Raw genomic sequence first — 22,588 nt, forward strand, 5'->3', positions numbered from 1 at the left:
AATTTCATAGGCACCCCATGCGCAACTTCAAAAGGAACAGCCAAGCGACACAAATCCAACTGAAAACAAAATGGCCCCCTTCTTCTTCCCCTCTTCTCTTACCACTCTTCATCTGTCGAGGTGCAACGAGCTCCTCCAAGGAGGGAGCTCCCTCCGCTAAGGGACTTGGCCAAGCCAGGCAGAGCCAGCGGGGAAGGAAGCCGCCTTCTCCAAGAAGCCTCCAAGTAGGAGGCAGGAAGTGAGTTCCCTTCTGGCCCACAGCAAACATGGCCGCTTCCTGTCTGCCCGGTGTCCCTTTGAAACTGCTCCGTCCTCCCCGCCTTACTCTGCCTGCTTGCCGAGTCTGGGCCGCCTGCTGGTTCTCCTTATGAGAAAGAGCGTTTCGGGAGCTGCGGATGCAAGTTGTACAAACCCGGGTTGTATAAACAGCTACCAGAGAAGGTGAGAGAAGCAAACACAACCTCTAAAGATACACAGCATACACTATACAGTAGAGTTCCCAGATTTAAGCCTTATATGGGTGTTTTTTTGTTTTGGAGCTGTGGGCACTCCTGCTTCCCCTGTTTATCATGGAAGAATCCCAACTTTTCAGTACTTGCCCTGGTAAAACGGTGCTCCCCGTTTTTGCTTTCGGGAGGGAGATGTCGGGGATATGTTTTCTAAATGTTGTTATTGTAGGCACCCGTGTTGAAGTTTCAGGCCCAGCTCTCTGTTGCTTCTTAAGAGCACCTGCGCTTTTGCATTGCAGCTGTTCTACTTAAAAAAATAAAATGCACTCAGGTCCATCCACATGTTGAAGATAGTTGATTTAATTTTTAAAGGGTAATTTAATAGACAGCAGGTGGAGAAGACCAATGTGTATGTGTGATGATGTGGTTGCCCATCTGTTTTTAAGAGAGTTGATTGTTCTGGAATGTGGAACAGATCTTCAGAACAAGTGGGATTTGGCAGCACTGCCTCCAGCTGTGGAACTTGTATGTACACAGCCAGAGGTCTAAGAGGGACTTCTTATGTTCTTTCCCAAAGAAGCAGGAATGTTGGAAGCATCATAAACACAATGTGAGATCTGGGCAGCTCTCTCACCAAGACAATTTGATGACTTCCTGGGTTGGTTTCTTTAGGCTTAGCCCGTGGACATTTTTTGCACAGTGACTGTGTGAATTATAATTCTGACAGCACCTTTTCATGCTTTGTTTGAAATGGTTATCACTTCCAGTAATGAGAGTCGAGATATGCTAAATATATGACTTTTCCTCTCTCTCTCCACCCACTTGGTGCCAGTTCACACATGACATATTATCTCCAAGAGTGTGGCATGTGTGTAATACACTGATGTGGGAAGGTAATGCACGTTATTTGTTGGAAAAGTGCTACCACTAGTAACCACATGTATACCCCTGGCAAAACAAACACTTGTGTGATCATCACATGTACTGGTACACGTGGATCCTCCACTCTTTATATCATTGTACATATTTGTAGGAGAAAGATTAAAGCAGCCCTCAGGTAGTGGTGGAAATGGAACTGAAAAGCAGGAACGTATGCACTGAAAGCTTGGAGGGTGCTGCAACACAGACAGTCCCTGGTATCTCCAGATAGGACTGGAAAGACCCCTGTCTGAGCATGCTTCCAGTTCCACATAAGGGATTAATACTACAAATTGGATATTTGGACATCACTAATAAATTGTTGGCAGCAGCTTTTTTTTAAAAAATGGGTTTTATACAGAAAGGGTAAATCCGAAATAAATTTGGGGGGGGGGTGTGGAATAGGAGCTGACATTTTGATGCTGATCACATCATGTGGATTGCGTACATGAGCAGCACCGATCTCACAATAAACAGCTGCCTGGCAGCACACTAAAACCCTGGAGAGCCACTGCCAGACCAAACTAGATGGACCAAATTTTTGACGGTGCAAGGCAGCTTCCTGTGTTGCTAAAAGCTGAAGTGGAAATTTACTGGTTTAACAGTGGCTGCCTTTGGATCCCTTATTCAGCTTCCTAGAGTCCCTCCAGGAAGGACAGTCAATGAAAATGAAGGATGCTTTTGGTTATTCATGGTGCATTTACTGACTCCAGGAAATTTGTTTGGGTCAGGGCCTGTCTACCCCCTGAAAACCAGAGCCCTTCACTGTTGTTGGCCTGTAGTGGTGCCGTTTTGAGATGTGTGTGATGCTAAATTAATGAGGAACATGAAAGAATTCCATGGGGTCAGATGTGGGAAGGCTGGGAGGGGGCAGTCAGGTTGCTCACCATAATTTAGGAAGATAGGACAGAAGACCTCCAAATACCTCATGGTTATACTGTACAATTACGTGATTCTGGCGACAAATTAAGCGCATCTTGCATACAAAAAACAGAGCCTGCTGTAACATTCGAGCTATGAATTTGTTACAAATACTAGACAGGTTTTGGTTTGGTTTTTAAAAAACGTAAAAGTCTGTACTTTGAAATGAAAGTTTACCTTTATCAACACCCCCTCTCTGCAGATTTGATTCTTACTTTAGTTCTTCCCACCTCATTGTAAGTCTTGGGTGCCCAAATAACTCTGGTGGCTTGGTTTGAAAAACCAATACATTTTGTTTGTTAATTTAAACTCCCCCTCCCTGCCCTACAGTACAATCTGCCAACGGAGGGAAGTAAAAAGAGCCGGGGACCTTGTGGGAGTTACAGAGAGCAAGACGCTTTTGCCTTCTAATGTGAGCCAGTCTTCAAGAAGGGCAGGTGGTTATGCTTTGCATTATGCAAAGCAGCTGAGAGGCAGCCAAGCTCTCTCTAGTAACCAGCCGCGGAGTGAGCTGTGTTCGATGTGTGCTAGTGCAGTTTCTCTCTCTCCAGGTGCTGGGGATGGATTTCAAGGACAGCGCTCAGCTGATTGGCCCAGAGCATCCTTCATTTCCTGCACTCCTCCCTCCACACATATTCCCCACAGCAGAGATTGGAGGAGACAGTCGAGACTGTGTGTGTGTGTGTGCAGTGTGGCAGGAGGGAGTGTAAATAAATGGAAAGATGAGCTGGGATGCTGTGCACACAGCAGCAATTCAGCCGGGAGAAGTTGATGAGCAAAGAGTGTGGAGGCGAACTTGCAGAGCTACTGGGGAAGGAGACACTGCTCTCTGAAGCCGGGTCACATAAAGACCAGGCACACATTGCTTCATCACACATTGAGGACTTAAAAGCAACTTGTCTCCCCCTCCGCCCAAGCCAACACATCCACACAGACAGGCACAGAACCATGTCTTTGGCCGTGAAGGAGAAGAGCCAAGTGCGCCTAGTGTTTCTGGGTGCAGCCGGGGTCGGCAAGACGGCCCTGATCCGGCGCTTCTTGCAGGACACTTTTGAGCCAAAGCACCGGCGAACAGTAGAGGAGATGCACACCAAGGAGTTTGAGGTGAGTGGAGCCACCATCAAGGTTGAGATTCTGGACACCAGTGGTAGCTACTCCTTCCCAGCGATGCGCAAACTCTCCATCCAGAACAGCGATGCCTTCGCTTTGATCTATGCTGTGGATGATGCAGAGTCCTTTGAGTGTGTGAAGACTTTGCATGAGGAGATCCTTGAGCTGAAAGAGGACAAGTTCCCTCCCATCGTAGTGGTGGGCAATAAGGCAGAAGCCGGTGGGCTTAGACAGGTATTGCCCGAGGACGCCCTCTCCTTGGTGGAGCTTGACTGGAACAGCCGTTTCCTGGAGGCATCTGCTAAGGAGAACGAGAACGTGGTGGAGGTCTTCCGGGAGCTGCTTCATCAAGCCAACCTGCCCAGCCGGCTGAGCCCTGCCCTCCGCAGGAGACGTGAGACCTTCCCTAAGGAGCCCCCACTGCGGCCCCCCATGAACAAAGCCAATAGTTGTACTGTCTGTTGAACTATGTGAGAATGATAGCTGCATGGGTTTTTGAGAACTTTGGTGACCTGAGTTTAGAGATCAGGTTGCACCTGCCACAACAGCACTGTGGCACTCTGTCATTTTGGGGCTCAGGAGCTGTTTGTGAACCTTGATGGCTTGTCGTCGTGACATAGTAATTTCAGCTTTAGTGCCCCAAAGTCACCAATGTTTGTGCCCATTTCGTGCATTTGATTTTGAGTTGCAACCCAAGAATTGGGAAGCCTGTGATGCTGTGCACAGTGTAATGTCTCTAATTCTGGCCTGTTCTGCGGATCCAAGCTGTTATTGTATAAATTGGAAGATATGTCCCTTAAGTCATGGAACTGGATGCCCCAGGAGTGAAAGATGAATGGCTGAACAGACCAGTTTTTGAGGCAACATGGCTGATGTTGACAAGGTCCATAGCATGAACTTAGAAGGCAAGAACTTAGGAAACATTTAATTCCTGGGACACCTACTTATCTTTCCCTTTTGCATTGATTTCTTTGTGTTTTGAGTGACTGACCAGACATGGTATGCTTGAAGATGGGAAAGAAAAGACATTTTTGGTGCCTATTGAGCATCCAGTGTGTGTGTTGCCTCCCCCAAAAACAGTGGGTTTTGTTTTTTGTTTTGCTTCAAATGTGTGCATTGACCATTTGCATGCATGTGCTTTTGTGCAGACTTTGTTTAAACTGAGCTCACCATTGTCTGAAGCACCTCTGCATTGTGGAAAGAAGTACATGTCACCCAGTGGGTCAGTCTGTGCCTGAGTAGGTATGATTTTAATTTCCAACTTTTCAAGGGTTGTAACTAATAAAAGAAAACTCAAACACCACCCAAGAGTGTTGATGTTTATTTTATTTTGCTGCGAGGCTTGTGATTGGAAAACAAGCCACACTTCAAGTTCTTGTCACCCGGTCGTTACATAGCCTCTCTTGCTCCCATGTTCTGCTTTATGCCTTTGCCTTCATATCATTGTAGGACAGCCACCCTGCTGAGTTTCTGTAGGTTTTTATGCTCTTGTGGTTTTTATGACAGACACTGTAGTCTGGGGGCAATATTGTCAGATTTGTTCCTAGGAGACCATGGCTCAAACACCTCCTGAGGCATAAACTCATAAGCTTAGCCAGGTCAGTCCCTCTCAGCTGGGCTTTCACAAAATGGGAATATTCATGATCTCTCTTACAGAGCTGCTTTGAGAGAAACATTGCACTCCAGTCACTGGAGTGTATTTCAGAGTTCCTGGTATCCTTATTGCTCCAGTCCTAGATTCATTTACTGGGAACATTGTACCATTGATTTCAGTGGACTGTACTTGTGACTGATGTGCATAGGGCTGCAACTTGAAGGTGGTGCATAAATTAATAGCATCCACCCAGCCACTCAAGTGCTTCCAAGGTGGGAAGCAAATAAATGTCATTTGTTGTGTTACAGCAGAAAGGGATGATGCGCTGTGGAATGACAGTTCATGTAGTGAACTACAGATATGTTGAAAATTAATGCAAGTAAAGGTGGAGGGAAGGATTATGTTATATACTACATGCAATTTAGCCCAAAGGTTGAGAAGAAGCTGCCACTAATTTGCCCGACTGCAACGCTACACATGTAGCTCTCCTAAGTTAAGATGCAATATGGGGCTATCTGTTGGCATCTGATGTTTTGAAGCCAAACTTTTCTGTAGCTGGCTAAAAACAGACACTGAGCTTAGGAGTAATAAGGATATCAGGAACTCTGAAATACAATGCTCTTCCTCATTTAAAGTTTCCCCTTGAGCATTCAGGTGCAAGGCAGGCAATGGCAAGGGTGGGGTTATTCTTTTTGAGCTGCAGTGAGGAAACTGTGGCCCTCTAGACATTGTTGGATGCCAACTCTCCTCAACCCCAGAGAGCAAAGTCAGTGTTCTGCGACGAAGGGGGTTGTGGTCCATCTGGAGGGCCACTGGTTTCCCATCCCTGTGTTAGAGCTCTGTGCTATCATTATTTCTTGAAGGCATCTGAGAGTAACCACAATCAAAGGATCCTGGTGGAAGGAAGACTCTTGGTCTGATCTGGTAACACCGCTTCCCTTGCATTTTCTGTGCTGTTGGTGAGCATTTGAATCTGCATAAATGTGACCTAGACAGTTCTATCAACACGATTTCCTGAAACTTTATTAGCCAAACATTCTAGCAGCAGCTGCTGCTGCTGTTTTCAAAAAAACTGCCTGCCTACCCTCCATCTAAATAGCTCTAGGTAAATGGTATTTTTTTATTAAAAAACAAACCCCAAGGTTCTTGAGTATCTATGTATTTTGGTAATCCCCAAACACATTTATTTACTTTCCATATTTACAGACTGTTTTTCACCATAGATGGTCACAAAGTGGTTTACACAACCATCAACAAAGTGATCCATACTACAATGTTTAAATTGAAAAGGTCAAATGAAAATGTACGTTCAACAAATAGGCATAGTACAACTTACTTAAAATTCCTGCTGAAATAGAAAGGTATTCATCAAGCACCTGACATTCAACATGGGGGGGGGGGCTGTCTGATCCGTCTGGAATGCATTCTGCAGCATAGTCAAATGTGTCCATATTCTACCACATGTGACAGTGAGGAGATTTGTCTGAACCCAACACAGTGACAGGTGAGAGAAAAATCTCCCAGGTTTGAGGATGGCTTTGCTTTGTTTTCCCCAACCCATGCTGAAGGGGGTTTGGTGTGGCTCCTAACTATAGAGGAAGAAGGCACATAACACCTGCTTCCCACAACTGCAGCTTTATGTCAGTGGTGAATTAAATCCATTTTCTTCAGGATTTTACTCCCTAGAGTGCCTGAGAAATGTAGAAATACACCAATTAAACAAACAACCTGATTTCCCTCTTTTAATATATTGAGTACTGATTTCAGCCATGACTGTGAGCGATCCTTGGTTGCCTCTCCTTCCTAAATTAACAAGAGAAAAGGCGTGCTAGTCTCTCTCTCATACACACAAACATGCTTTATTAGGTCAGAAAGTGGAGACGACATAAAACTCAAGTCAACTACACCCTCTGCTGGCTTTATCTGAAATTGTTAGTTTCCCCAATATCATTAGAAGACCAATTCAGATTTTTGTGATCGTTTTATAATAGATAGTAGCATCTCTTGTGCTAGCACAAATCTCTGACAGTTGTTGATGACCATCTGCCTCGAGAGATAATGGAGTGTGCCTCCGAGGGTGAACACAAACCACTGCATAAGCAGCACCAAAGTGACTTCCCCACAGTGCAAGCCTGGGCAGTGTCTATGGGTTGCCCAGATGACAACCCTCCTCTTAGCCTCATTTATGTGGTCCATAGGAAAGCAGAGCAGTATGTTTAGCACCAGCTTGGCTGCAGGAGTTGCTTGAAGGAGGCATATAAGGTGCCAGCCAACCATCTTAGGGACTCCACCCAGATTTGTGAAGGGTTTGCTCCTTTCTTCCCTTGAAGATATCTTGCAAGGGAGCAGAGGTTTAGGATCAGTTTTCCTTCTTCTAGATAACATGGGCTACTTTCCCATGTTGTCAAGCTGCATCTGCCCCTCACTTCCCTCTATAGCATGTGTAGAAACCACCTTCATGACCACTGGACCCACTACTGATCTTGCCCACTCAATCTGCCGGAGCCCGTCTCTGCATGCAGGGGAAGTCCCTAACTCAACGAGGGTTTGAGACCCATGGCTACCCTCACCTGGTTTAGCCAGCCATTCAAAGCCGTTTCTGGGGTGTGGCTGCTGTCAAATGCTGACAGCTACTAGAAGCCACAGGTGAGAGCTGCATGTCAGGTACAGCATCACCGTCACAAGAATAGGATGGATCCTGGAAACAAACATCTCGGATGCCAAAGACCAAGCTGTGTAGTGAAGAAGCCAGCCGCACCTCTGTGGGGAGGGAATTGCAGAACATAGGAGCTGCTGCAAAGAATGCCCTCTCTCGGACCACCATCACCCCTAACACCTGGATGCATCTGTAGGGAAGGAGGTGGTCTTTTGGATATTTGGGGCGCAAGCCATTTATGGCTTTAAACACTACCATGAACTCTTTCAATTGAGAGAAAGGCCATTCGTGCGAACAGGCCTTCTGCTCACTTGGCCTGCTCTGGGCTGGAGCTGGTGGGAATGACAAGAAGAGCAGCAGCAGAGACAGGCAGCTCTGGTGCTCAGTAGGGGACCCTCTGTGGAGTAGGCTTTGGCAGGTCCCCAACCATGGCAAACCCTGCCATGCTTCAATAAGCACATGCAGGGCTTTTTTCAACCGGAACTCACCAGAACTCAGTTCCAGCAGCTCTCAGGCAGGCACCATTGCCATTATAAGAGAACAAGGGAGGTGTTCGTGGCGAGTTTGGCACTTCTTTTTTTTAAAAAAATAGCACCGAGCACATCTATATGAATGTACATTTACATAATAAATCAGTTAAAAGACCACAAAAATGTGTAAATTAAAGGACAGAATTAGCTAAAAAAAACATGATTAAGTCTTCAGCCACGGTGTGTAGATATGATTACCTTTATACCTGCAATCTCTTTAAGTATGCGGAGTGCTTTGCAACTTCAGCTCATTTGTTTGTTCCACCGTCTCTGAGATAGTCTTTAATATTTTTCTTTTTACAAGAGGGGAACTAAGGCAGAATTAATGTGGCTTGTCTCTTCCTACCCTGTTCTCATTCTGAGCACTTTTATATATCCAAATTTTATATATTGTAGTATATAATCTTGAGATTGGAAAGAAATTGCTAGTAGCATTCAGTCTGATAATAAAACACAAAAACAACATGATCTGAGAACATTACACTCTGTCTGTAGTAGTGAAGCCTATGGCACTGATTGGCTGAACTGGTGTGATGATACAGAATGTTCAAGGGTATTCTAATTCATCAGTAAACTTAGCTGTTAGACTGTTTGAATGTAGATTATCTGGAAGGAATTAAAGTGCTGTGCTAAGGCAACCAGCAACCATTTCATCAGCATGTTTCAGCTTGTTCAAAAGGAACAATCCCCCCCTCCCCTCTCACACTGTCCCAAGGATTCCCCCCCCCCCCCCAAAAAAAACCTACTTTTGTTCAGGGCTTCTGCTGATGAGACTCATTAGATGACTCCCCCCCTCTGAAAGAAAGATGGTTTTGGCTGGAATTAAAACTTTGCATGGGACCTAGCTTTTGGAAGAAGTTTGAAAAATGGGAAATAGGTACAAGTCGTAGAGATGCTAAGGGGTATGTAGCAGAAAAGGCTATGGACAGAGAAAAAGGAAGCTGGGGGAAGTGTAGGTTTAGGAAGTTTGTGGAAAAGAACCATATTCTTTATTAATGTGAACTAAGCAGCCGGGTTCTTTTCGGTGCGTGCTTGTTATGTTTTTAATATTGTATTTTTAAATTGCTGCAACCCGTACTAAGACCTTATGGTGAAATGTGGGTGAGAATAATACAGACATTCAGGCCTCATTTATGGGATTACTTAGGGTATATCATGATGCTGCAGGCTGAAATGTTTTACATATTTTATCCTACCAAAAATACATTTTTTTAAAAATGGATCGGTTAATAACGGATTTCAAAAAATGGGATATGAAGTGCAATGTCTTTTCAGATCATCCAGAACGTTGAAATTTGCTGCATACATAGCTAAAGACAGAGTCAGAGCTGGAAAGCCTGACAATGGGAAGTTTTTGCACCTAACAGCCAAAACCTGGAACATGAAGCTAGTTTAGCTAAAAGAGTATGCTGAGCCACATGTGGGACAAGCTGCTATAGTGTGGACACTGTTGCCTCTTCAGGCTTTGCTCGGGTGGTGGGAAGAGGCCAATTTACTATTATGATTCTAATATAAAAGGCATTTGGGCCCCACTGTCTTGACTCAACAGAGGCAGTGAATTAGCATTATGAAACTTGTTTGATGGCTAGTCCAAGGAACACTGAATATGGGACGCATCTCTTCCCCTCCGCCCCCAGAAGGCTGCAAGTGGACCTGCTTCTACAGGTGACTTGGTACCCAAGTAGTTCAAGATTTCCAGAGATTTAGATGTGTTATCCTTTAGCAGAAAAAAACCAACAAAGAGACTTGTGGTGCCTTAAAAACTAACCAATTTATTATGGAACAAGCGTTCATGGACTAGTGTATTTAACAGTGGTAATTCACAAATCCCTAATTACCACTGTCTGTACTTTTCCTCAGTTCATTTCCCCTTGACCACCCAAACATATGTATATACATACCTGCAACTCAGGATAACACTTCATTCATCCAAGGTTGACTGTAGTCCACAAGCCCTTATGCCTTGATAATTTGTTAAACCTTAGATGCCATAATTTGTTAAACCCTACTGGCACTCTGATCCAAAAGGGGGCGTTTTGCACACCTCTCCTTCAGAGGGGGACAGGAAGTGTACTCCAGATACATTAAACACTTCCAAACTGCCCCTAAAGTTGACAACTTTTCATAGGAACACTAGAAGCCATCCTGGATGATGCTAACACAGCTCATCGTTCCTATTTGAGACAAATACTGCCTTAATATTATAGAGGGAAGTTCACAAGTGGAGTTTGATAGCAAGCAGTATCTATCACCAGCTAAGGAAAAGCCCATTTCTAACTGCTGGCACTTTTAGACTGTCAGGCAATAGGCACCATCATATACTTCTCAAATACATTAGACACCAATTTATGCTAGTGATTCACACCATCCTGTGGCAGTGAATTGGCCACTATGTGTTGCAATAAGCATTCTACCTTAGTTTTCTTTTAATTTTTTCACCATTAATTTAATGGATGTTGACATTCTGAAGGGGCATGTTGTTTTTCTTTTCAGTAAACAACTTCTCTTACTATTAGCCCACTTCATAAAACCTAGTAACCACACATTAGCTCCTTAAAAAAATACTTTAGTGCTCTGTAGCTTCCACTCATGTGGTGAAACCCAAGACTGCACTGCTTCCTGTTTCTCCGTGCTGCACTAGACTCCACAGATAATCAGAGACCACAGACCACTTCTGCATGTTGGGGGGGAAAGCTCACCAAACTCTAGCCCTTTAGCAGTCACTGGAAAGCACCTTCAGGTCCCACTTAAATGAGATGTTCAGAATGTGTGAAATACCTGTACAGGATTCTGTGCAGATCAGTCACATTTAAAGGGTTCTGAAGCTCCGATCTTAGCAGCATTTACATGCAAACACAGATTCCCATAAATTACATATACTTATTTAAATATGCATATACTTTTGGCAGGATTCACCTAACAAACCCCATCAGCATAAGCCCTGAAACTCCATTTGAAACACTGGAGATCTGCATTTTTCTCTGGTCTATGAGGGTGAGTGGGAACATCTGCCTATAAATGTACTGATTTTCTGAAAACAATGCCATTTTTCTTCCACTGTCAGATATTATTTACATTTATTGATTCACTTATATCCTACCTTTCCTTCAAGGAACTAAAGGGTGGCTGCAATAGAAGATTCATTTGTGCAAAACGCTATTGCTTGCTTGCTCTGTGATGCATCGTTCGCTGACTTGCAGAGGCTGTAAGAAAAGTCTTGCTTAATAATTATTTGGGCCCCCAATAATTAGAAAGCCCACTCTTGTCCAAATAGATCTATGCCTCTCAAAGTGTAAACTGCCTTAAAATGCAATCTTGTACATGTCTACTCAAAAGTAAGGTAAAGGTAAAGGTAAAGGGACCCCTGACTATTAGGTCCAGTCGTGACTGACTCTGGGGTTGCGGTGCTCATCTTGCTTTATTGGCCGAGGGAGCTGGCGTACCACTTTCGGGTCATGTGGCCAGCATGACTAAGCCACTTCTGGCGAACCAGAGCAGTGCATGGAAACGCCGTTTACCTTCCCGCCGGAGCGGTGCCTATTTATCTACTTGCACTTTGACGTGCTTTCGAACTGCTAGGTTGGCAGGAGCAGGGACCAAGCAACAGGAGCTCACTCCGTCGCAGGGATTTGAACCGCTGTCCTTCTGATCGGTAAATCCTAGGCTCTGTGGTTTAACCCACAGCACCACCCGCGTCCCTTCTACTCAAAAGTAATCCCCACTAAATTCAGTGGAACTTAACTATGTAAAGGATCGTGGTCTCAGTGCATCACAATCAAGGCTATTCCCTCTTTCAGAAAGTTACTATTTGAAACCATTAGAGGAAGGCAAATTTGATTATGATTAAAATAGGGATTAGGGGAATAAGGCTCTTAAAAGAATTGTAATATTAAGAGAAGAAAAATAAAGGTGGTATTAGTTTACCATAAATGAATGCTCATAAACGCTGTCTTGTGACTGTGATTATAGTCTCTCCGCTCACTACTTTTCAATTCTACATGTGGATGTCTTTGTTCTCAAGAGGTCCAATAATGCTGAGGCAAATGGAAGGGTGGCTCAGAAGCACGACAAAATTGGGTTTGTTTGCAGAGGGTATACAGTGGTACCTCGGTTTACGAACTTAATCCATTCCAGAAGTCCATTCTTAAACCGAAACCATTATTAAACCGAGGCGCGCTTTCCCTAATGAGGCCTCTCACCGCCGGTGCCCTTCCACTGTTCAGATTCCGTTCGTAAACTGAGGTAAAGTTTGCAAACTGGGACACTACTACTGGTTTTGCAGAGTTCGTAAACTGAATCGTTCGTAAACAGGACTGTTCTTAAACCGAGGTATCACTGTACTCTGAATTCTGCCTCTTATTTCATCACAACTGCAGCAAAGTTCTAGAATTTGTTCCACGTATTGTAAAAGACAAAAACAGGCATGTAGCATTTTAACAAAAATACAATAACTGTTTCATATAAAATGCATTCCTATATTATGTCAGAAAGATTAAGAGGACAGCTATCAGATACAAATGGCAAGAGTAGGCAATTGCAAGCCACAAGTCCACAATTTGTAACTGGAATATAGCATGTAAATTAAAGTATACACATATGGAGGGTGAAATTTTAATCACTTCAGATATTTGCAGGTTGCACATGTATGAATGTGGAAAGCCTTAAAAATGCCCTCAACAACAACAAAAACCCCTGTGATCAAAGCTAGAATTAACAGTCATCTTTGTACACAAGAAAAATACACGGTCATCTTAACAGCCAAGAAAAACTGCAGTTTATTAAGTTTCAAAGAATCTTCGTACTCTTGAAAGCAACTTCTGGTGCATGTTTTTAACAATCACATTCTATGAGGAGAAATAACATTAAAAGCCACAAACTTTTTTTTTTTATCTTTTCATCTCAGAGTTACAGACATCTTGAATTCAAAATGAAAGAAGGCAAAAAAAAAAAAAGTTCAACAGGATGTATTTGCTTTTTTTCTTATGTCCATCCCCAATTTTAAATGATCAGGAGTTCTTTTTCTACAACTCATTACTAAACTTCAGCATGGAAAATTGTATTGACTATTTCAATCCGCACATAGGCACATATGTATTATATATATATAAATATAATGTGTGTGTGTGTGTCTGTGTGTGTATTAAGGGAGAGATATATATATACACAATACATATGTAGAGTGCGTGTAATGACAATGAGATGCAAGCACTCTGAGAAAAGGGTATTCAGCTAAATACACTACGAAAACTTGAGAAAACACAAGTCTGGAACCCAATCTGTGCATAGTTCATGATCCTCTAGAAAACCAGCTTTTGTTGATTTGCAATCTTGCAGGACCCTTTTTAATTGGACAAAACCATTAAAAAGCTAATCTTTAACAAAACAAAAAATGTAATGCACAAGTTTCCTGATCCAAGCAGGCAGGGAGCACAATGTTCATATAATTTTTAAAAACATACTCAAAGGGTATGTTATTCAATTGTCTTTCTTCCTTTCAAAACAATCAAAAACATTGATCATTTTTAAACATAAAGCAATTTTTAATATATAAAGCACTCTTCAAACATCTATTTCTTTTGAGTCCATTATTTGGTAAATATGTAACTGCTACACATTAGATTAGGTATTTTTCTTCTTCTCTTACTGTCTTTTTATTTTTATTTTTTTCATTTTGTTTTTTAATAATATCTTCAGTGCTAGGAGTTGGGTTTAAAAAATACATGAAATGGTGTGGAGTTGCTCCTCGGGAAACCCGGCTTTCCTGAGACATCTTCCACCATGTGCAAGATAGTGATCACAATATTTTTCGCCACTTGACGAAGAGGAGGAAAAAACAACAAAGGAGTACACAGCAATGGCCAAAGAAAAGGATAAACAACAACAACAACAATAACAACAACAAACACTGTTCAATCCCAGAGCTCTGAAGTAGCATATCTTCATTCTGAAAATAGGTTTCTTTATGATGGAAGTCTATTTTTTTTCTTTTTTTTCAATTCCTTTTTTATTTTAAAGTTTGAAGGAGGAAAAAAAAAGGTCTGTAAACAGGTGGGAGCCGAAACCGTAGGCTCCTCCAAAAGCAGTCAAAACCTATGTCCAAGTGCTTGTTTCCGTTCCGGCTTGCAGGGAACCATCCACTCTTTACAAGTATTTATGGCCACAGTTCAACAAGAGTTTTTTTTTTTTCCTTTTTTAAAACTTTATATTCCGAATGGGGGAAAAATGGTGCAATACTCCGGTATTTATTTCCTTGCATTAGTCCACAATAAAAAGCTGCTAAAGGTAGATATACATATTATTCTCCAGAGATACACACTGTAAGTTTTTTAAAATGCAGTAAGAGTCCTTGAGTAAACATTTACACGTGAATTGTCGCCAGCCCCTCCTATCAGTTTTTTTTTTCAATTTTCTTTTTTAAAAACAAGTAGGATTAGCTACAAGAAGGGCTGTGGACACTCAGTGCAAAGTTAGAAGCTAATAACAATTAAACGTTTGACCAAATAGCAAATCAAAAGCATATACTGAGAAGTGGGGAAGGGGAAAGAAAGGAAAAAAGTCACACAATTTGTTCAGTTGTACAACTGGCGCGCACACACGTCCATACGCTCACACATCTATCCATCTTTTTCCCCAATGCATACGTATAAGAAAGAACTTAACAAAAATATTCCTAGAGCCTGTTCTTTTGATTTCTGGTGCCGACCTGGAAGTGTAATAATAGAAAGTGTTCACATTTTGTTATTGGCCTGCTGGATTCAAGTATAGTTGCATGTTTGATATGTTTTTTTAAAAAAACCGTCGTCTTCTTTTTTACTATTTTTTGGGGGGAGTTTTAAAAAAAAAACAATGACACAAAAAAGTAATGAAACAAGTGTAATGTGCATAGGCAAGACCCGTGGGAGTAGTGGACATGGATATTCCACCCCACCTCTCAATCCAAGTCGTACAGCTGAGGGGCATAGGATTTGTTCCCCCCTATGCTGCTGACTGCTGACGGGCTGGTCGGATGCCATCCCCTACTGATTACTGGATCCGCCTCTGGTAATGTGCATAATTATCACAGGCTCATTTTAAATAGGCTTTCTCACAACCCTCCCCCCCTTCATCCCTCCCCGACTCCCACAGTTGATAAAATAACCCTTTCCAGCCCAAATTCTGAAAAGTGCCCTTCATGATAGAACTAGTCTAAGCAGCTTTTATACGTCTTTAAAAACACCATACAAACATAAAAACAAAATTAAAAAGCCATTGGAAAAAAACCCACATAAAACCTATCATTAGCACGTGACACTGACCAAAGGGAGCCCATACTGTTGCACTAACAGTTCACAAGGACTTCGGCAGAGTTTCATAGTCGATATTGGACAGAGGTACTAAAAAAAAGGGCTGCCAGTCTGATCTATTAAAGCTGGATTCTTCGCGATGCCCTGGACTGGAAAGGGTTACCATTATTTTCCTTTAGTGCTGATGATTGTTACTTCCATTTTGTTTCTCTGGTGTCCTAGATGGACTCCCCGCTGAGAAGGTCACCTGGGAGCAGAGTATTCAAAGGCGTTGGGCTTCCGATAACTCTGCCGTCATCGGTACTGGGTGGACCCCAAAGGCTGCTTGAGTACTGAGGGACCCCGCCCCAGAGCAGATCACTGCTCCCTTTGCCACCTAGGCAGGGGGTATTCCAGTGGCCTGCATCGTTGCGCACCATGCCGTGTGAGCTGCTTGTGGAGCCCAAACGGGTCTGAGTGGTTCCAGTGTTGGACTGCCAACTGGAGGTGGGGGGCAGTGGCTGGCCTTGTGCTAAGAAACGGTTCACTTCCTCTTCTCCAGCGAACTCGGCCAAGATGGTAGTGTTCCCCAAAACGCACCTGAAAACAGAGAAAGACACAGAGATGCTCAAAGGTAAACCACACTCTTACCTGGGCTCAGAGAGGGGGATTTGTCTCAGGCTATTTTCATGTTCTGTTATGAAACCCAATGCTATGAAAATCTAACAAATCAATCCTTATTATTTCTGTTTTAATGTATGATTATTTCTGTTTTAATGTATGATTATCTACATACTGCAATCATCACTCAGTGGACGGAATGCTAGATGTACGTATGAAAAAGCAAGGCTTGAAGCTCACTGCACCAAGTGAATCTATGGATGCATGTAGCATACAAAGTGCACACACATTTCTTTTGCATACTTTATTTTGTTTTGAATATATAGACTTCTGTAGAGTTCAGAATATATATTTCAAATGATAGACAACCTTTCCACAACCCATTTTTTTGGACCAGAATTCCAGATGCTTTGGACAACAACTTGTATAAGCCCTAGGCAGAGCAGCCATGCAGGCTGGGGCTGACAGGTACTGTGGTCCAAAACATCTGAAAGGTGATGCTGGATAGCAGGGGGTATATTAAAAATAACAGTCAATTCTTCTTTGGCTGTCTCCTCAAAGACAGAAGTGGCTATTATTTTTCAACCCATGGCCTTTGGTTAAGGCTTGTGGTTGCTTGTTCAAATAACAAAATCATGGGTTTATTCTAGATCTGCATAATTATATTCCACATGTATGCAAGTGTGTGTCCATCCACTTTTCTCCTCCTGAGCCGCTTTGGTAGTGTGGTTGACAAGAGGTACCATGCAAAAGCTGAGAGGGAAAGATATTAGGCTGGGTTTGGGAAACAAATATTTCACCTGGAAATATTTTCCCCTAGGAAATGTACTGGGCAAGAGCACTGCTTTCAATTACATGCCTCTGTGGCCTCAGAAATCATTTCTCCAATCCCTATCTTCACACCCTCCTGCATGTCTAGCAATGAACACGCCACACAGTAAGCCAAGGGGTGGAAACTACCATTCTTCTTCTTAATTAACTCTAATCACTACTTCTGGCCTTACATAATGAAATGCTGCAAAAGTACTACATATCCAAAGCTGAGACTGATCTACCATGTCTCTAGGTTTCCTCCTCACCAACCCACATTTAGGAATGCAGTGTGGGTTACTGCAAACATTAAAATGTTAAACTTATTTTTATTGGTTTTTAATTCAACGCAGGGTAAAAGCTGCAGAAGCTTCGGGACTGCTGGTGAATGGAATTGAGAGTCCTAAGTAGGAGCAAATCTACCTCTTTTGGAATTTGCCAGTTTTTATAGGCATATCCTGTATCATGACTTTTCACTTAATGCCCTGCTCATGTAACTCTCACAGCTTAATTTTCATTATTCAGTTCTTCTGCTTCTGCTCTTACAGACACACCAAACTAAGACACAGAGGTCACATATGAACCACAGCAAATACTGAATAGATTGCATACATATGCAGAGATTTCTGGGCCTTCGCTGCTTCTTCCTTGGAACTGTATCGAACCACAGCATTCCCTTGAGTCAGGTTCAGATGGAATGTAATAAGAGGACCGTGCTGCAAGCATAGAGTACGCAGTGTAGAGCCATCAATCTAAATGGAAAAGGAGCACAAATGAGATTGATTTAGAGGCATCACGAACAACTGCATCACATTGGTTTTATCCAGCTTTTCTCCAAAACTTAACTGCACACACTTACATTCTCTATGGAGATCCAGTACAACAAGAGAACTCACACCCACTTCTTTCTCTTTCTGCCTGCTCCCCGATATCAGCATAGCTACACTCAAGCTGTTTCTGTAAGCCTCTGTGCCAAGTATTTTGAGGTCATGTTCATTAAGTCTGAAAGCTTTAATTGGTAGGATTGCTTAATTACCCCATTAACCCAAAGAGAAATAAGACTTTAATCAGACTTGTCTTAACGTAAAGCATTTGATCTGGTTGCTAATGCTATGCATCTTCTGAGTCAGGGAACTTGTTTAAGATTATTTTCCAGAGTGAATTATTTCCCAGAGTGGTTGGTGGTGCCGTCCTTCTGACACCAGGACTGCTGCCACTTACCAAGATGGGGGGGGGGCAGTGGCCAGGTCTGGGCTGCACAGGCACACCAGTGGGAACATTGGAATGGCTCCACTGACGCACCTGCACAGCTCTGTCCTACTCTGCACTGTCCAGGTAAGGAGCAGTGATGCTGGTGTTGGGAGGGTGACACGGCCCCTCCACATCTAAAGATGGCTAAGATTTTTTTCCAGTTAGGGCAGACTCACTATACTAAGACTACAGTTTCTCCTGCAACTGAAGAGGAAAGTTGTGTATCTCCTGCATGGGCAGGTGGCTAAGCTGAACCCCATTTCTGGTGGCCATGCATTTCCATATGGGACCGATTGGTGACTTTCTTCAGCAATTACATGGAAAAGTGGATGTGTGAGTTTCTCATACAGAGTCACAGAACTGTAGAGTTGGAAGGGATCCCAAAGATCATCCCCTGCAGTACAGGAATCTCAACACACAGTCCCCCATCCAATCAGAAACCATACCAGACCTTGTTTAACTTTGCAAATGTTTTATAGCTGCACCACTAGGAGGTCAGATAGTTGCTCTTACTGCTTCCATAGACCACCTAAAGCCATCAGGGGAAATAGTACACTTTCTGTAATGTATACCAATAGCCATGCTACTGAAAGACAACCCTGTATATTTCTGGGTATCGAATCATTTGATGTCTCACTATTTTTAAGATCGCATTTCTGCATTAGCTGATGGCCCCATTTTACATTTGACAATGAAACCTGCAAAAGCAGGAGGAAGAACTCTGTATTTTCAAGGCAGCTTGTGTTCAATGCTCATGTCTACTTCATGTGATATACTTTGCAAGGATTCAACCAATAAATGAATAGGTTAGGATAGGGTGGGCAAAAGGATCTGAGTGATCTGCAGTAATCACTAAGGAATTCTGACTCCCTTTGGTTGAACCATAGCAACTACCTTTCCTTTCAGATTGGGCTGCTGAAATGAAGAAAATTTGGGAAGAAACTAGGATTGTCTTTTGGTGAGAAAGCACTGTGTGCTACTATTGAAAACAAGTGTTGTTGGGATACTGCCAGGGAGACAAAGGCCATCATGCCTCCACGTCGATTCCGGATGATCCATCGATCTCCCGTAGATACAGTATCAGTCAATTAGCGACACAAGCCTCAGAAATAGCTTGCCACATTCCAGAGCTTGTGCACGCTCTTTCAGCAGAGTTCGCACAGCGAAAGATGCACTCAGGAGAGCATTATTTACAAATTTATTCAGCGTTGGTCAGAACAAAGAAAAGACATGACTGCCTGCTTCGATGTCCAGGCACGGAGAGAGGAAACAAAAGTTATATACACAAACAGAAACATCCTGTGAACAGGAAATACGCAGGCTGTGACACAACAACCTGCTCCCTTCTTAAGGTGGAATGGAAATATCCTAACAAGTATCTGGGCTCAGATCCCACAAACTTGGAAGTTTGCTCACTTCTGGGTAAGGAGATTCTATTTCAAATTTAGCAGACTTTGCAGCACTAAATAAAAACACAGTGGGCTCTCATGAATGAGGATTTGCATTTGGTTCTAGGTGTGTTTGCAAAGGGTTAAATGAGCCAATCCTAAAACGAACAGCACCCATAATGAGTGCTTAGGACAGGATGCACCAATGGCTGTGCTAATGCAGTGTCATAAACACTGACAGTTATATAGCACAAGGATTTAGAAGCAGGATTCCAAATTTTATCTCCCTATCTCAGATAGCCCATAGGTATTTTCTGAATTAATCAGGGAACTTTGCTTACCTGGGGTGTGAGGTTACGGAGGACCAGCCAGCTACTTGTTCTTCCTGAGCTGTCAGTACTCCACGCTGAGCCTATACCACAAAGAAAGGAAAGATTATGGAGAGCCCAACCCAACTTACTAAATGAAGGCTATACAACATGCAGGACACAAACATGAGGAATACAACTGCTATAGGGATTCCTAATAAGGTGACTTATCAAATGCCCACCAACCTTTTTTTTCTTGGTAGTGGCCCTGAGAAAGTACTGTAAATACCTATACCACCATCATGCATCAGATAATGCGGACTCTAGTCCATAAAAGCTAATGCAATAATAGCCTTTGAGGTGCCACAAGAATCTTTGCTGTTTTTTTGCTGCAGGTTACCCCTCTGGAAACTGCAAAACAGATGTCTCTCTAAAGTCAGTGATGCTATGATTCAGTAGCTATGAGGTGAGATTAATGGAATGATAAGCAACCTGTGGCCTTTTCTGTTGTTATCCTTTGGCACTGTTATCTGTCAAGTTTTGTTTTACAAAATGGCCAGATCATGATTTTAAAGATTGTGTTTAAAGACAATAGTTTCAAATGCTCAGAAGGCAATTTCAAAAGGATATTGCTACTTCCACACCTCCTGATTTTCAGATATGCCAAGTTAAGGCCCCAGGAGTCCAGCTTATCATATTTGAATAGGTGATGTGACAGGGTAATTGCATAGAGCAGAATGCCATGTAAGGCACGGGATGAATGAAACAGATTAAGAACATATCTTCCAGCTGTGATCCAGACATCTAGCACCCATTAGATGTACACTAAAGCAAGCAAATCAACTCTAGATTTCCAGTTCATTATTTCCTCTATACTAAGGCAGTGTTAATTGCTGAACCTGCACTGCTTCGACATTTAAATGGCAGCATTTTAAAAAGGCACATGACTTCCAAAGTCAGGTGGGTTACTGCACTGAAGCTGAAATCTGAATCCTTGTTCTTTGGCCACCAGGTGGAGCTCATAAAAAGCTAATAATGTGTGTTTTTCAAAGGGTTGATGGGAGCATTTCATTTCCACACTTACTGGTAAAACAATAAATATTGTGACACGTGAAGAAATCCATCTGAAACAGTGTATGGTGTGTGAAACAGAAGTAGCCAAATAAATGGATCATAAAGTCAGGACAGGGAGAAACCTTTTTATGGATTTTGCATCTTATGGGAAGCTATGTATGCCTTAGTTACACATCTTCCCTTCATTCAGAATTAACTTGCACAGTTTTGCAATTAATTGCCATTGCTTTCCAGAGGATTCTGCCTTGTGCTGCACTAAGGGCCCACACTTAGCAGGAACATTTGGGTGTGATGGTATCAGCTGAAGAATTTTCATTGGCAGTTTTTTAAAAAAACAAATCTAGTAAAGCCATCATAAGAAAAGACTGCTGGATCAGGCCAAGGGCCCATCTAGTCCAGCATCCTGTTCTCACAGTGCCCAAGCAGATGCCTGTGGAAATTGGCAAGCAGGACTTGAGCGTAAGATCCCTCTCCACTCAGCAAGTATCTAGGACTTCTGTCACCTTTCCACTCAACTTCCTTCCTAGCTGATTGCTCATCCCAGTCATGGCTTGCCTGAATCTTTGAAATCTCTGAATATAGCTGTTTTGTGCTATAGCAAGCTGTGCCACTTGTGCTGATCCTGCAACCAATTTTGCACTAGCATCAGTTATCATGGAGATCAACATGGTTCCCATTAGGACTGTGCAGAACAACCAGTAGGAAAACAGTGGCAAAATAGGTGCAATCATTCTTCAAAATGTTGGTCTCATTTCTGCTTTTCCATGAATTCCAGAAGCTTAAGATAGTTATGTCCCATTTGCAGCACAAACAATCTAAGTCCCTCTTGCTTTTAACTGCATAGCCCTTGCTTACATTACAGTCTGAGGTTTCAACAAGACTCTCTTGTAGTCTGTTTTTGCCTTATGGGGTAACATGCCTCGTTTTACAAAATTCTGCTTAGCATATGCAGTACAATTGTGCATTATTTTCTCCACAAAAATATGGGGGAGTGGAGAGAGAAAGCTGGATCAATACCACTTTCAGTAACTTGCAGTGATTTGGTAAATAGGTATGAACTTATATACCAAATGATATAATCATGGACACCAACAGCAAACTCATTCTCTGAGTGTGGATCTTATCATTCATGTGGAAGAGAGAGGGGTTTGCAGGCTTGGGGGAACCTCAGCTGAGCTTATTCCCCAGTAAGTCTTCAATGGCTTTTATCCTGAATTACTGAAAGCACAACTGCTAATAGCACATAGAAATGCACCTGCCACAGAGGAAATTACTGAGAAAAGTACTTTCTGGGGAGAACTGTCACGTCTGACTGGTTGCACGAATTTTCCATCTCAGGAATAATTCAGCAAATGAGTGCATTCCACTCACCCTTTGAGGCCTACAGATTTGCTACATTAAAAAACCTGAACACAGAGAGGGGATAAGAACAAAAAAGTTGTTGCGTTGCCCCCCCCCCCAAAAAAAAAGGAAAGGAAAAAAGACAGGAGTCAGGAATACCAGAGGAGTAAGAGCTGGTCCAACCCAGTGGGCTGGCACCCCAAGTAGACGATGGCTTGGTGTTTGTTAAGCCTGGAGGTGGTCTTGTAGGAGCAGTAGTGTTTCTGGGCACCTTCCACAGTTCATGGGACAGAGAGGCTTGTGTGTGAGAAATTGGGCCAGAGGACCACGTTGATTTGATGTCTGACAGTTTACC

The 22,588-nt window shown here is 42.8% G+C and overlaps 1 protein-coding gene and 1 pseudogene across 9 annotated transcripts in view; one reads left to right on the plus strand and one right to left on the minus strand.

Moving 5' to 3' along the window:
- The first annotated feature begins 408 nt into the window (after positions 1-408).
- On the plus strand, positions 409-14,574 carry LOC307210379 (ras-related protein Rap-1b pseudogene; annotated as a pseudogene). 2 transcript variants are annotated; one of them, XR_013843961.1, is made up of 2 exons: positions 409-441; positions 11,088-14,574. The product of XR_013843961.1 is annotated as a ras-related protein Rap-1b pseudogene (transcript). The 2 variants fall into 2 exon arrangements; XR_013843965.1 differs by lacking the exon at positions 11,088-14,574 and adding an exon at positions 2,840-4,701.
- TNRC6C (trinucleotide repeat containing adaptor 6C) overlaps positions 12,930-22,588 on the minus strand; it is a 119,992-nt gene continuing 110,333 nt past the window's right edge. For all 7 annotated transcript variants that reach the window (XM_079965870.1, XM_079965866.1, XM_079965868.1 and 4 more), the window contains 4 exons: positions 22,393-22,587; positions 19,852-19,922; positions 17,484-17,623; positions 12,930-16,040 (listed from right to left, as the gene is read on the minus strand). In XM_079965870.1, coding sequence (XP_079821996.1) covers positions 15,680-16,040; positions 17,484-17,623; positions 19,852-19,922; positions 22,393-22,587 — 767 coding nt within the window. In that variant the 3' untranslated portion in view covers positions 12,930-15,679. The remainder of the gene's footprint in view (positions 16,041-17,483; positions 17,624-19,851; positions 19,923-22,392; position 22,588) is intronic.

The sequence above is a fragment of the Podarcis cretensis genome, assembly GCF_951804945.1.
Source record: "Podarcis cretensis genome assembly, chromosome: 2".
NCBI classification, from domain to species: domain Eukaryota; kingdom Metazoa; phylum Chordata; class Lepidosauria; order Squamata; family Lacertidae; genus Podarcis; species Podarcis cretensis.